Below are 16110 nucleotides of genomic sequence, written 5' to 3' on the forward strand. Positions count from 1 at the left end.
TTATGTTTCTGTTTCATCAAAAAAAAAAAAAAAGTTTCATCTCCTCCTTTAACCCTCCATGCCCCTTTAGGTACCTCTAAAATTCTCCCATCCTTCCAGCCAACTTTCTTGGAAGAGTGGTTTGTACCCTGTGCCTCTCTCTTTTTTTAAAAGAAAATATTTTATTTATTTATTCATGAAAGACACACAGAGAGAGAGGCAGAGACATAGGCAGAGGGAGAGGCAGGCTCCACACAGGCAGCCCGATGTGGGACTCGATCCCGCGTCTCCAGGATCACGCCCTGGGCTGAAGGCAGATGCTCAACCGCTGAGCCACCCAGGGGTCCCTGTACCCTGTCTCTTGTTGCTTACTCCCAACCACTGCTCAGCCCTCCTGCCCAAGGACACTGCTCTTGCCAAATTCAGTGTCAACTGCCATGTGGCTCATTTGATCCTTTCAGTGCTTATTTTATTGACTTCCTCCCACTGGCCAATGCACCTGGCCATTCTTGCTGTTTAAAACACTCTCTTCCCTTGGACTGAATGACGCTAAACTCCTACCATTTCTTCTTTCTCTTTCAGTGGTCCTACTCACCCATGTAGGCTTTTCTTCCTTAGAAAGTCTCTGGAATGTTGTTTTTCCTCAAGGCCCTGTCCTTGAATCTGTCTTTTCCTTTTTCTGTCTACATGTTCCCAGGGCTTTGGTTTCTGTGCAGTCCAGACATCTCCCCTGAATTTTAAGCTCTTGAATATAACTCCCAACTGGACATCTGCACTTGGATTTTGTTTTGGTTCATTGAACTCGATGTATTCCCAAAACAAATTCATTATTCTTCCTCGTCTCTCAAAGCTGCTACCTCCCCCTGTAGTTGCTTTCTGGGTGAACAGCACTTTCATTTATGTGGTTGACCTGGCCCGAGGTGTGGGTGCTCCCTGTCTTATCCTGTATCCCTCACACTCATCACCTGTAACTAATCAACCATTAAAATCTGTTGTTTAGTTTCGTAATTGACTCTCAAATCCATCCTTCCTTCATCTTTGCCAGACACTTCTCTGCTCTACACTAACATTACATATCTCCTGGATGACAATAATTTCTTGCTAATCCAACTTCCATAAATCATGCAGAGGATCTTTTAAAAAGGCAGATTTGATTGTACCATTGCCTCCTGAAAACGTGTCTGTAAGCTTCCTATCATTCTTATGATAAAGTCCAAGTTTTCGTACATGGTGCAGCAGGCGGAATAGCGACGCCCCAAGATGTTCCCATTCTAATCCCTAGAATCTGGGAATATTTTACCCTACATGACAGGAAGGAATTTGCAGATGTGACTAAGAGAAGATTATTCTGTGTAATCTGGGTGGATTCATTCCAAACATGTGAACTCCTAAAAGCAGAAAAGCAGTTCAGGGAGATATGAAGACACAAGAAGAGGTAGGAGAAATTCAAAGCACGAAAAGGGACCCCACTGGCTATTGTTGGCTGGGAAGATGGATGGAAGCCATGAACCAAGGAATGCGGGCAGCCTCTACAAGCTGGGAGAACCAAGACAATGGATTCTCCCCTAGAGCCTCTGGAAAAGAATGCAGCCCTGCCAGTACTTTGATTTTGGTCCAGTGAGACCCACTTCAGCCTTCTGACCTTTAGAACTGTAAGATAATAAATTTGTGTTGTTTTAAGCCACTGATTGTGGTAATTCGTCACAGCTGAAATGAGAAACTAAACATGGTCTAGTGAGCTCTAGATGGCCTATCTCCTTCCTAATTCTTCAACTCTACTTTCTCCATCAAAGCTTTAGTCACACCGAATTTGAAATTCCCAAGATAATCTGCTTTTTCTTAGGCCTTCAGGCCTTTCAACCCTCTATTTCCAATTTACTACTGTGATCTCATCTCTGACATCATGGATCTCATCTTGGGCATAATGGATTCCCCACAAGGAGCATTCCCTAAACTGCTTGCATAATTTATTTTTTTCTGTGCATATTCTTCCAGGATCTTGTTCTTTCTTGAGTCATAAGCACCTTTGCAGGGATATTTCATTTAATTAGTTCACTTATTCAGGCATCCATTCATTTATTCATTCGTCAAATATTTATTAATGGTCTCTATTTGCTAGGCATACGGGATATAATGGTGTGCAAAACAACAAAACAAAATAAAGCCAAAACCGTGATGCCCGAACTAGAGCTTACATTCTAAATAGCAATATCAGTGAGTTAGAAAAATTTTAACTGTTCAGCTTGCAGATCAACTTCTTGGAATATAGTAGGTGCTCAGTAAATGTTTTCTGAACACGAATGTATAACTAAGTGCAAGAAGGGGCAGGACGTTCTTGATCATGTTTTCTTGGGCAGATCTAGGTCTATATTTCTCTATGTAACAATCTCCTGGTGATCTGCCCTCATGGTATTTGTGCAAGACCTGTCTGTCAGTAAGGCAGATTTTAAGACTGGACACATCATTTCTGTAAACCTGACTCTTGCCTAAACCAACCAGAAAGTCCGGGAGCCTGATAAGCTTCTATCTTTTAAAAGTGCAGGTTAAACATGCATTAAACAGCTGCCAGAACTCTTTGGTGAACCTGCTTTCCTGGAAGCCTGAGTATTAGTGTGTATCTGAAACTGCATGGCTGAGAAATTCTCTGCTAGAACGTTCCCATAAAGCTAAGATCTCCTCTGGAACTGATAGGCCTCATCAAGAGGCAATGGCAGATGCACCTTTTTGATCTATAGCAGTAAGTCTCAATACATTGCATATCATAATCCTCAAATATTAAAAATAGAAATTGTAAAATTGTCATCCTCACTCCAAAAACAATTAAATCAGGCTTTCTGAGATGGGCTCCAGGCAGCAAATGTTTTTAAAAAGTACCCTCGGTGATTCTCATGTTCATGCACTGTTGAGAAACACTGTTTGGCAACATTTGGAGGGTATTCATGAAATCCAAAAGGGCACAATTCAAGTAGGTTGGGGGCGTATATCAATATAACCCAAACTTGAAGCTACCATTAACCTGAAAATGTCACTGAGCTGGTTTATCATTAATTTCAGGAATTACTCGAGGCCCGATTTATTAGTGTCTCTATGGATCTTTTCAATATCTTTGTTTCTCCAGTATTAGTCCTGTTGCCTTCAACTAGATTATCTGCTCCTGTTTTTTGTACTTATCACTTATTTAGATGATCAGGTTAGTATTTTGCTTTACTGTCTCCAAAGAGATTATTCCCTTGGTTCTAGAAACTATACCCTATAGACCAATGACTTTTATCTTTCCCACCTGCAACTGAGAGCAGCTCTGAAGAATAACTAGTTCAGAGGGTACAGTAGAGACTGAAGGATCATGTATGGAAGGTAAAATCCACTGTAAACACTGTAAACACTCCAGAGTGAGAGTCCTTTGCCTTGCAAGCCTAGAACCCAGCCAGTGATGGGGGCTGATGAGAAAAGCTGTTCATCTGTCCCACACCCTGGGCCCAGGATCCTGCTCCAAAGATACTGACATTGGCTGTAAACTATTCTCTAACATTCTTCACATAAGCAATAGCACCGCATTAATTATCTACACCCTGATTCCCTTCCTTCTCAGCTTCTAACTTAAGGACTCCTTTTCTTTTTTATAGATTTGACTCCCCTTCTGGACTTAGTACAGAGCTCTGCCTCTGATTTTTTTATTGTCCTCCTAGACCATGATTTAGATTCATCCCTTGAAAGACCCCATCCCCTGAACGACCCCCTAAGAAGGTCCTCTGATCACACTGTTGCCCCAAGAGCCAGACTAACAATCCTCTGGATATCAGGCGCAGTGTATTTGTTGGTTTACTAGTTCTGTCATACCACAGACTATGAGGCTGAGACAACAGAAATCAATTTTTTCATAGTCCTGAAGTCTAGAAGTCTGAGATCAAGGTGTCTGCTTTGTTGGTTTCTTGCAAGGCTTCTCTCCTTGGCTTGTAGATGGCTGTCTTCTCCCTGTGTCTTTAGATGATCTTTCTTCTCTACAGCTGTGTTCAGATTTACTCTTCTTTTTTTAAAGATTTTATTTATTTATTCATGAGAGACACACAGAGAGAGAGAGGCAGAGACAGAAGCAGAGGGAGAAGCAGGCCCCATGCAGGAAGCCTGATGCGGGACTCGATCCCAGGACTCCAGGATCACGCCCTGAGCCAAAGGCAGATGCTCAACTGCTGAGCCACCCAGGCGCCCCCAAATTTATTCTTCTTATAAGTCATATTGGATCAGAGCCCACCATAATGACTTCATCTTAACTAATTACCTCTTTAGACACCCTACCTCTAAAAACAGTTATATTCTGAAGTATTGGGGGTTAGGACTTCAACATATAAATTGGAGGGGGACACAATTCAGCCCACAACATTCAATAATTTTTTTTAATTAAGCCATTTCTTCTATTTGTCTACTAGTTTTACTAGACAATTTTCAAATCTCATTAATCTTTTATTCTACCACTGAGAGATAAATTTTGTAGGTATTATTAGTTCTCTTTTACAGGTGAGAAACTAAATCCAGAATTACACTACTTATCCAAAGTTGGACAGTTAGTGGCAAAACTGGATTCAGAATCTACGTCTATTTCTAGTTCACCACAATTTTGCTTTTTTCTGTATGCTGCCTCACCTTCCCCATCACCAGTCAAATCCTCTTTGAAATGATCTAAAAGGTCTCAGCTTGGTCAATACTTTTTGGATGTAATAGTCTCATGACTTTTAGACATTTTGAAATACAATAAGTTAACAAAATTTTTTTCTTTTTTCTTTCTTTCTTTCTTTCTTTCTTTCTTTCTTTCTTTCTTTCTTTCTTTCTTTCTTTCTTTCTTTCTTTCTTTCTTTCTTTCTTTCTTCTTTCTTTCTTTCTTTCTTTCTTTCCTTCTCTTTCTCTTCTTTCCTTAATAGAGCAGTTTCAGGTAAAGCACATCAGTAGGACAACTTGGTTCTTGCCTGGATCTATTTTAAGTTTAAACCTAAATGATGTCAAATTAGGCAAAAATAAACTAAAAAGTGTGTGAACATCCAGCTGTTCTCCCTTCATTGCACCAGATACCTGGATACTTGGAGGCAAAATAAGCTTGACTCTGGGGAATTATTAGGAGGAAATAGTATATTATGCAAAAACGGATGTGTTACTGAAATGAATGCACTACATAAATATTAAGAAAGAGGATGAGTGGTCTTGGATAGCTCCTTCTGAGCCCATCACTCCCTCCTGAGCTCCTCTGACTCACTAGGCAGATAATGTTTTGTAGCTGAAAGACTGTGTATGTACAATGCTTACCACCTGCCTTTCACCCTGCTGAGTTATTAAGCTGAGTGGAGAAGTGTTTGTAAAGTACTTTCTGGATTCTTAGATGATGTGTTTATCAAGTAAAACATATCTCTAAGTGTTTCAATCTCAGCTTGAAAGTCACTTCCCAGATCAAAGTAATGTATATCAACACAACAGGCGATCTAACTCTGAGCCAGAAATGCATTAAATGAAGGGCCATTGATGTACACCTGGGCCCATCTCCTGGCCATGAAAAGTTTCCAGCTTTAGTAAAAGGAAACCTCAGGAGCAGCTCACACTCCAGGACACAATGTGGCAGGCCCAGGCAATAAAACACCTGCTGTAGGAAGGAATCTTTTTGTCAATAAATAAGACAATGTGTTTCCTTTGAGTGAAGAAATATAAGCTAATTAGGACTGCATTCTTAACCCACAGATCTGCCAGTTTGCTTAGTTCATGCAATTCATCAAGATGAAAAGATAATATAACAGCAGTGTCCAACACTATTTTTTTCAGGACCTTTCTTGATTTCCCAAGTCTTATTTAAGAGCTTCTTTCATGTGCTCCCAAAGAGCCAACACCAGTGACCTTTATGGAGGGCCTGCTCTGTGTCAGGAATGGTTCTGGGGGCTACAAAACAACAACCTTACCATCATGGAGACTACATTCCAGTGGGTGAGATACGATAAAAGAGCATCCAGCAAATATGACATGCAATAGCAGTTAAAGACAAAAGAACTGTAAGGAAAAATGAAGCAGGGTGAGAGAATAGAGAATGCTAGGGCTGGGGTAGAGGAGGGAGTTTTCTCATGTGGGGTAGTCAAAGCATCCTCTCAGACGAGGTGTGGTGATATAAAAGTGGGTTCACAATTTTTTTTTTTGTCATTCTTCCTATCAAAGATAGAGTCTAGGTGCCCTCCTCTTGAAGCTAATAGTGTCTTTCTGAATCCCTCGATGAGTAGAACACAGTGGAAGTGAGCCTTCATGACTTTAAGGCTAGGTTAGGGATGGCCAGGCAAGTTCTGCTGGCTTATCTAAAGACATATGCTCTGTTAGCCTTTTCCCACTATGTATAAAACTGACTACCCTGAGTCTACCACATGGAGGATAGAGAGAAAGAGAGAGAAAGATAAAGAGACAGAGTCTCAAGGAGAAATGACTGTTCCAGCCCCTTGCTTTTTCAGTCTTCCCAGCTCAAATGACAGACACGTGAGTGAACGAGCCATCATAATAATCCCAGGCCCTGCCATCATCTGACTACATCCATGTGAGAGACCCATGGAAACCATTTCACTGAGCCCACTCAACGCTTGGACTCATGAGCCAATAAAATAATTGGTATTGTTTTAAGCTACTGTTTTGGAACAGTTTGTTACACAGCAAAAAATGACCAGAACAGGAGGTGATACTTGGTTAGATACTTGGATGAATTCAGAGAGAAGCTATGTGAGTGTCTAGAAAAGAAATGTTCTATGCTAGGGGAAAAAAAGTGCAAAGGCCCTGAGAGAATATGTTGGAGGCACAGAAGTATGGTGACAGAGCAGAGTAAACAAAAAGGAGAATGGAAGATGTGCCTGGAGAAAGAGATTAGGTGCAGCTCCTGCCTTGTAGGCTGTGATGAGGAGTTTGGGTTTGCTTATGAGCTTGATGGAAATTCTCAGAGGAGTATGAGAACAAGGGTACCACCCAGAGTTATGTTTTTAAAAGATTTAAAAATGTCTCTGGTTACTAGATGGAAAGCTGACTAGTGGGGTGTGAGCAAGGTTGGATACAGGCCAGAAATGACAGTGATTTGGACTAGAATAGTCACAGTAGGGATACCAGGCAGTGGGTAGATCTGGGATATATTTTAAAGATAATACCAACAGATGTGCTGTTAGATTGTCTGTGGGGAGGATGCAAATAGAGGAGTCAAGTGTGATTCCCAGGTTATCACCTGGGTAATTTAATGAGCAGCGGCAGGTTGGGTGAGGTCGGTAGAGAAATCAATGGGTATGTTTTGGACGTGTTAAGTTTGGGATGCCTGTTAGATTTTTCAAGAGCTGCTGACTTAAGTAATTAGACATTGCACTCAGGGAAGTGAGGTGCACTATAGATACAAATACAAGAGTTGTCAGAGTATAAGTGCTATGCCACTCCGTGAGGCTGGGTGTGGGTGTGTATGTCTGGAGTAAGGCTGAGGTTGAGCCAACATTTAAAAGAAATGCTACAACAAGTCTATAGACTGATGGGAATGATTCGGTACAAAGGGAGATATTGATGATGCAGGAGAGAGGGGGCAGTTTCAGGAGCAAAGTCCTTGCAGAAGCTAGAACAGATGAAGCCAGTGCACAAGTGGAATGGTGAGGCTCACAGGAGCCTGTCTCCCCTAGTATCATGGGCTTCACTCAGAGACCTTGGCTGAGCTTCAATCTCTGTGTATTTGCTTCTATTCCTGAGAAGACTGTAAGCCCAGTGAAGGCAAGACCCTTGCAACTTGTTTTACACTGAAGTTCCTGATGCCATGTCTGGCCTGTGTTACAAACTTAATAGATATTTGCTGTACTACCTGGATGAATAGACAAACGACCATCCTTGTTTAATAGTAGTTGACAAATAAATATCTGTTAACTTATATTGAATATGAATATTAAAATCGTAGGTGTACACAACCAAAGGAGGGAAAACTGACGTTTTGGATGTCGTCAATTTAATAGTTAAGCCTCTTTTTTCCATTAACAGATGTTTGGGTATTTTTCCAGATTGTTGAGATAAATTAAACTCAAATAAATTGAATGATAATTGCTAACATTTGGGAGTGCATAGTTTATGTCAGGAATTCTTCGAAGCCTCTATTATGATCTCACTTAATTTTTACATGAGCCCTATGAGATATCTATTACTAGTATTACCATCATTTAAAGACGATGAACTGAGTGAGCCACAGAGATGGTGACTCATTTTCCTCAGTTTACACAGCAGAGGGCACCTGGTGGCCAGATTGGGATTCAAACCCAGGCGGTTTGTCTCCAAGGCCTACCTACCTAGCCTCTCTCAGGACTTCTAACTCCCTGTTTAGTGCTCTTTCTTAACTGTATGAAAAAAGAAGACTAAGATAAGTATGAAAATCATAACTACATCAAGAACATACCACCGATGCTGTCAAAAGATGAATGTCAGATTAGGGAAGGTGTTTGTAATTCTTACCAGAACCGAAGGACTGGTTTATAAAGTGGTCATAGAAATGCATAAGAGAAAGACAAGAAGCTCAATGGCAAAAAGAGTAAAGAACGTGGACAGTCACAAGGAAAAACATATACATGGCTTTTAAACAGATGAAAAGATATGCAACCTTATTGTGGGAATCATTTCGTAATGTATAAAAACATTGGATCATCATGATGTACACCTGAAACTAATAGGATATTATATATCAGTTATATTGCAATTAAAAAATAAAAAAGAGAGAGGGAGATTAAAACTATTTGAAGAAACATTTTTTTTTTTTTACACCAAAAAGAGAGACTGACAAATATCAAAAAAGTTGGCTAAGAGTTGTTGCTGAGGCTGTGGTAAGTAAACACTCTCATACTCTGCTGGGGAAAGTGCAAAGTAATAACAAACCTCCCGGGGCCATGGGGCCATTTAAGCAAAGTCACAAAGGTGATTTCCTTTTGACCCCTTTACATCACTTCTGGGAATGAGTCCTCAGGTGTAACTATCCACTTGTAAGATGACATACAGATAAAAATATCCATTGCAATATTATTTATAGTACAAAAGATTGGAAACAACTTAAGTGTTCATCAATTAAAGATGGATTATCTAGACTGCATATCCACACAATGGGAAATTAATCAGTTGTGAGGAGAATTAGGAAGGTCCTTCTAACTGATACAGCAAAGTTTCCAGGATATATTATAAATTATATGGGAAATATAAATTATAAAGGAAAAAGCAAAGTACAAGATAGCGTGTAAAAGGAAGTGGAAAAATTAGATTACATATGTGCCCATGCTTTAATCTACACTAAGACATTCTGGAAGGAAACACAGAAAGTTAATGAAGGTGGCTGCCTATGAGAAGAGGGTAGGGCAGGAGAGGGTAGTATTCTAAGACTTTAAACATAAGAACATAAATCTGATGAAAAGTTATGGGTAGGGAAATCAAGACTTCTCAATTTGTTATATTTTTTGATCTTTGAACCATGTATATATGTTGTTATTTATAAATTAAAAAAATATATAGTGATAGCAGTACCCATGGCACTCAAAGCTGGCCCGTCACTGTGCTAAGGACACTGCATGAATTATCAAGAATTTCACCTAGTAAGTCACATTTTCATTCCCACTTTGCAAGTGAGGAACAGATTTAGAGAAACTGAGGACATTGCCTCGGGTCACATGGCTCATAAACGGTGGACCCTGGAATCAAACTCAGGCCACCCGCTTCCAGGACCTGTGTTATGAGCTATGACTCTACTAGCACATTGGTTTTAACATTTCTGTTCTCCTTAGAGAAGCATAAGGGATGATGCCCCGTTCGTGGCCTATTCTCATGGGTACTCTTATGTTTGCAAACAAACGATTATTGATACATCCCCAACAATTCATGGGTAGCAATAGCTCACTGTCGCTGTGGCTTCAGGTGAAGTCATCTGCAGCCATGTGATACCTCCTGAAGGCAGCTGTAACTCTATCCCTTGTTTTCCTCAACCAGAAAGCATATCAGAGTAATAGCAAGTGATTATTAAAAACCACATTTCACATATATTGAGTTTTGTGCCAGGCACAGATGTTGGAAGTACAATGTATGAATGATAATTTAACTGTCATAGAAACCCTTATTAGATAGGTCACTGTTATGGGGTGAATTGTGCCCCACCCCCTCCACCAAAGCTGAAGTTCTAACCCCTGTACCTCAGAATGTGATCTTATTAGGAAAAAGGGCCTTTACAGAGGAAATCAAGTTAAAGGGGATTCATTAGGGTGAGCCCGAATCCACTGTGATTGGTGTCCTCCTAAGAAGAGACAATTTAGAACCCTACAGAAATGCGCAGAGGAAAGATGAGTGAAGATGGAATGATGTAGCTGGGAGCCGAGGAGGCCAAGGATGCCGATCACCAGCAGAAAGTAGAAAGGATCCCACCCAGAGCCTCAGAGGGAGCACCGCCCTGTGGGCACCTTGATTTCAGGCTTCTGGCCTCCAGAATAGTGAAGCAATAGATTTGTTGTCTGAAGCAGGCCAGAGTGTGGTACCAGGAAATGAATACAACTACCAGCCCACAGATGAGGGAATCAAGGTACAGGAAGGTTGAGTACCCCGCCCGAATTTACATGGTTCGTTGGTAATGGTGCCTGGAGCTGAGTTTGGGAAGCCTGGTTCCAGGGGAGGGCCCCATTCTGATCACATCTGTATTTTAAAAAATCATTTGCCAACTCCAGTTGTCTGGCTGAAGTGATGTGTCTCCCTTCCTGAGGGGTATGCATCCTCGGTTTTGACCTCCACCCTCTATCAAAGGGCAGAGCACGGCCTGTTCGAGCCGGGGAACCCTAACAAGCTCCTAAGGGCCTGGAGGTGAGAGTGCTGGAAGCCAAGTCCAGCTCGGCGGTGCAGCTGCTCAGAGCTGGGGGGCCAGCCGGGGGCTTTGAGGTCCTCCCTAGAACCGCCGAGCATGGCTGGGACCCAGGGGCACAGACTTCAAAGTGGCTGCAGCCTTCCCCACGGCCTCTCATTTTTGATCAGCGGGAGTCTCAATCCAGGAATGTGGGTTGCTTACAGTGTTTTGTTAACTTAAGAAAGGGCCAGAAGGCTACAGCAACTTGTAGTAAATTGCCTTCCCAGATCCCCTTTGTACCCGATGCCCAGAAAATGTTTTCTGGGTGCAACAGTGCTTTTTAGAGGACATGGGCAGAGGAAGTGATGGCAAGAGGGAAGGCCTGGTGCAGCATGCAGCCGGACCCGTGCTGGCCCGGTGGGGGGGGGTGGCCCTCCGTGGGTGATGCAGCCTGTGAGCAAACCAGGGGCCCAGGGGAGCGCAGGAGCCACGGCAGCCCCCCCACTGCGGCCCAGGGGCCGGCGGAGATGTGCTTGGTGACAGACATCAGATTCCAGAACAGAATCTGGTTGAACCAAGAGTCAAATGATCAAAGTGGAAACGGATGCAGGTTGCGGTTGTGTCTGGGCAGAGGGAGAGCGTTTGGCCAGATACGGTGCCCCAGCTCTACCGACAAAACCCAAAATACTTCGATACTGTCCCCAAACCAGATCATTCTGGATCGGATGGCACAGGTCTATGTGTTCTCCAGCAACTCTGGGCACAGCATGGATGTTCGGTAACATCCTATTAATCTGCTTGATTTATTTCCTGGCCCGACTTGGCAGGAGCTTCGTGTTCCCAATGAGGATCAGAGCAAAAGGAAAGTCTTTGCTGGAATCAAGGCTGACGGGCCCACAGGATGGTGATTCTTCTTGAAAGGAAGAACTATGACCCTAAGCCTGAGGTCAAAATGTATGCCTCTGGACACAGCTTGGGGTGTCAAGGAGGAGAAGCAAAATGCTTAGCCTTTGCCTGACCTGGGGGCAGAAAGGTGATGCAGCCACCTGTTAGGAGTGCTAGACATTGGGGCAGAACGAGGGAGAGATGAATTTTCTTTCCTTTAAACTTTTCAGGGGTTAGACACTGATAAAGTCCGGTTTAGCAATCATACCCTGGTGAAAACCAGCTTCGTTTCTTAATTCCAAGTACCTAAAGATTATCTTGGCCTTATTAACATTTTAATGCCTTGTTTAAACGAAATTGCTGGAAAGGGCAGCAGGTTTCCTTAGACAACTCTGGAAGACACACTCCTGTACTTTTCCTCACCCTTTTTCAAAGTTTAAACTTTGGGGCTATCTTAATGTGGGTTGAAGTTTCTTATACCTGCTTTCCTGCTAAGAAGGAAACCTTGAAATATCAAAGCCAGCAGTGAAATTCCAGAGACAAATGGAAAAGCGACTCACCTAGGAGTGGGCCCGGCGGTCAGGACGCTTATTTCGAAAATGCATAGTGCAAAGGCAAACCTCTGGCCCGCAGACATCTGCTCTGGCTAGGCAGTGCCGAGTGGAATGGCCAGACAGGTCCTGCCAAGTGTTGATCTGCAAAGGGCCAGAGAACTGGGAGATGATTACTGCTTGTTTTTGGTCGGGATTTTGGTCAAATGGGGCTTCCTGGGAGCCAAAGTCCAGTCAAAGGAGAGTCGTTTCATAATTCTTGGCCTACTGTTTTCTTATACTGACCAGCATATTGGGACAAGGAACCCATGGGTGCTGAGTGGACTGAGGTTAGCAGGAGGGTTGAAAACAAAAAACAAAAACAAAAACAAAACAAAAGGCCAGTGTTTCTCCTCCAGGGAGACGCCAGGAGGAAGGATGAGAGAATGTATAATTTAGGGGAAAAATGGGCCTGTGGATGGTTCTCAGAGAGGCATAAATTAGTAAAAGAAATTAGTCGAAGAAGAGCCCTGGTTGGAACAGGTGGCAGGGACAGATGTGAGATCTGAGAGCGAACGGTGTGGGTTATTGCCACATGGGTGTAGCAAAGTGCAAACTGCAGTTATAAAGCTGCCTTTCTTGATAGATGCAGTGGATCATTCTGAATCTAGGTAAACTCCCTAAGGCATGCATAATATCCCACAGGAGGGAATGTTCCCCTTATCTCAGGAATATACCTGTCAGCCAGATCTATCCTGGGATGGAGCAATTTACTTTAATCCATCATAAGGGACTCCCTCCCCTTCCTATTTTCACTTTCCCTGGGACTCGTGGAAAGGGTAAGGTGTCTCCAAAGTGCCAGAGGGTATGGATGCCACAGCTGCTCTTAAAACACAGGTCCAGGATAGAATGACCTGGCACCCGTGAAAAACCACTGATGCCTGGCCACCCCCCACCTATTCCTATTTAATTGGTCTGGGATGGGACCTTGTATCAGTATTTTTTTTTTAAAGCTTGCTAGGTCATTCAGATGCGTGCCAGGGCCGGGATTTAGAATGATGAGCTTCAGAAGCAATATTTCATTAAATTTTTGAAAAAATATTTGCTGGCGCAGGACTTAAGGGGACTTCATCAATACTTATTAATTACAAATAGGCAATTTTCCGTTAGGACATATGCAGACTGATAACACAGAGGGTGGGGCCGGGGGGTAGCAGCTAGTTTTTCCAGCATTGCCCTACCTTTCCGCTAATGGTGCCACTTAGAGTAAAAGTTATTTATTTTCCATAGGCTTTCTTGTTGTGTATGTGGAGACTTGGAGATCTCTAATGGGGCTGATTTCAGCCGTTCCTGAGCTTGTTGTCAACCTGCAGATGGTGCAGAATTGCCGAGTAATGTGGTGATTTGAATGTGTGCGGCAACACTGGTCCCCAAGCCGATGATGAAGATCTATGCCCAAGGACACTTCTTGGGAGTCTTAGCTAATGACAAGCGGAGACGGGCAAGATAAGGTGATGTTTTATGCTAATTAGACTTAATGCTCATTGGTTAGACTTTGTGGTTCTTGATAATTAGATGTGAATGGAGATTGAAAATCACTTCTGTCCTTGGAGACTGACTCACCGCCTCAGAGGGTGGAAGAGGGGAGAAGGGGAATTTCTTAGCTGCTTGAATGCTGTAGAAGTTCGGTAGAAGTTCTGTTTCTTTTATCCCCATGGTTCAGGCTAAACATAATGTAGCAAAGGAATGGGAGCAAAATAATATAACAATATATTAATTATATATTATATGTTAGTGATATATAATATATGGTATATGTTACATTTTTGTAGTGCTTTTAACTCTTTTTTGACCTTAACACTTATCTGACATTTTTAAAAATGAGGTTTATACTTTTGTGTGTATCTAGGGGAAGTGAAGCATGCTGGACTAGAGAGATGAAAACAAGAAGATATTTATTTAATATGTAATGGCTTTCTTTTTTTAAGATTTTATTTATTTATCTGACACAGTGTGCGTGAGCATGGGGAGGGGCAGAGGGAGAGGGACCACAGACTCACCACTGAGCAGGGAGCCTGATGCAGGGCTCAGTCCCAGGGCTTTATCCCAGGATCCCTTTGATTATGACCTGAGCTGAAGGAAGATGCTTAACTGACTGAGCCAACCAGGTGTCCCAATACACAATTGGCTTTCAAAGAAAAGAAAGGACAAATGTTTGTCAAACTTCTATGTGTCAAGGTAATATACATGTGTATGTATATATATATATTTACATATATAAATAATATATATAATTTATATAATTTTTATATATAATAATATATTTTATTATATATGAATAATATATTATAAATATATTTTATATTTATTTACATATAAATAAATAATATATTTTAATATGTAAATAATATAATGTATATAATTTATATATATATATAAAGTAGCTAACATATATATATATACACACACACACGTATAAAATCTCATTTAATCCTCAAAATAATCCATTTTACAGTTGAGGAAACGAAAGTGCACAGAGATCACATCATTTGTCCAACATCACGCAGCGTCTGCAGTCAGTGAGAAACTGGCATTCAAACTTGGTGTGCCTGACTCCTCATCTCAGTCTCTTCCCACCACACATCAGTTGTGTTATGTTGTTATGTTAAACAACTTGAAACTGTAAAATTTCTCACTAAACCCTCTCAACTCTATAAATAGTAGGCTTCTGGTTTAGCTTTACCGATGAGGCCCAGAGAAATACAGCCAAGACTGCAAAGACAAAGTGGCCGAGGCGGGATTTGAATAAACATGTCTTCAAACTCTGATGCCAGAGTTTTCCACTCTGCTGAGGGCTCTCAAAGTTTTCTCCACTCAGGAGCCTTAAAAAAGAATTTTGTTTAATTTCCCTTTGGTTTCAGTTTGCTTGGGAACTTTGTGGCACTAAATTCTATCTATTGCACAATAATTATACTTTTTCCTGTTTTTTAAATTTTTTATTTTTGAAAAGATTTTATTTATTTATTCATGAAAGACACACAGAGAGGGGCAGAGACATAAGCAGAGGGGGAAGCAGGCTCCATGCAGGGAGCTCACTGTGGGACTGGATCCCAGGACCCGGGGAGCCTACCCTGAGCCGAAGGCAGATGCTCAACTGCTGAGCCGCCCAGGCATCCCACGTTTTCCTGTTTTATTTTTTTTTTTATTTATTTTTTTTTAATTTTTTATTTATTTATGATAGTCACAGAGAGAGAGAGAGAGGCAGAGATACAGGCAGAGAGAGAAGCAGGCTCCATGCACCGGGAGCCCGACGTGGGATTCGATCCCGGGTCTCCAGGATCGCGCCCTGGGCCAAAGGCAGGCGCCAAACCGCTGCGCCACCCAGGGATCCCCGTTTTCCTGTTTTAAAGTCAGAGTCACGCACGTGTATACATTAGAATGTGTGACCATTAGGCAGAAACACTTAATTTTTACTGAAGTGATGTCAATGTGTTGGGTGTAATTTCCATCTGGCTCTCTTAAAGTGATGGAAGCAGTTTTCTGGAAGTTTATTACTAGAAATTTCATGGACTCCCTCAGTGTTCAGGGATCTCAAGATGCAGGCGCCATCTCATTCCGTATCTGTTTCTGACTGAATCCTAAAAGATCCGTGTGTCCTACACCAACCATACTGAAATTGTAGTGCTTTCACTTATGACACACACAACTGAGGGAATTAGAATCATTAAACAGCAGGCCCCTTGGTTTGGGGTGTGTCCCGTTTCCTGCTATGTCCCCAAAGTCTAGGAATGTGCCTACCACTATTAGGCTTCAACAGTTATTGGGAACTATGCATTCACAGATGAATAAATAAATGTAGATGAGGAAAATGATGTCCAGGAATAGGAGGTGACACTC

At 41.9% G+C, this 16110-nt stretch overlaps 1 protein-coding gene across 1 annotated transcript in view; it reads right to left on the reverse strand.

The window, feature by feature from the left end:
• C9 (complement C9) overlaps positions 1-12406 on the reverse strand; it is a 56602-nt gene extending 44196 nt beyond the window's left edge. The window contains exon 1 of the mRNA XM_041750104.1: positions 12244-12406. Coding sequence (XP_041606038.1) covers positions 12244-12320 — 77 coding nt within the window. The 5' untranslated portion in view covers positions 12321-12406. The remainder of the gene's footprint in view (positions 1-12243) is intronic.
• Between the last annotated feature and the right edge of the window lie 3704 nt (positions 12407-16110).

Source organism: Vulpes lagopus, chromosome 3, assembly GCF_018345385.1.
Source record: "Vulpes lagopus strain Blue_001 chromosome 3, ASM1834538v1, whole genome shotgun sequence".
Taxonomy (NCBI): Eukaryota; Metazoa; Chordata; class Mammalia; order Carnivora; family Canidae; genus Vulpes; species Vulpes lagopus.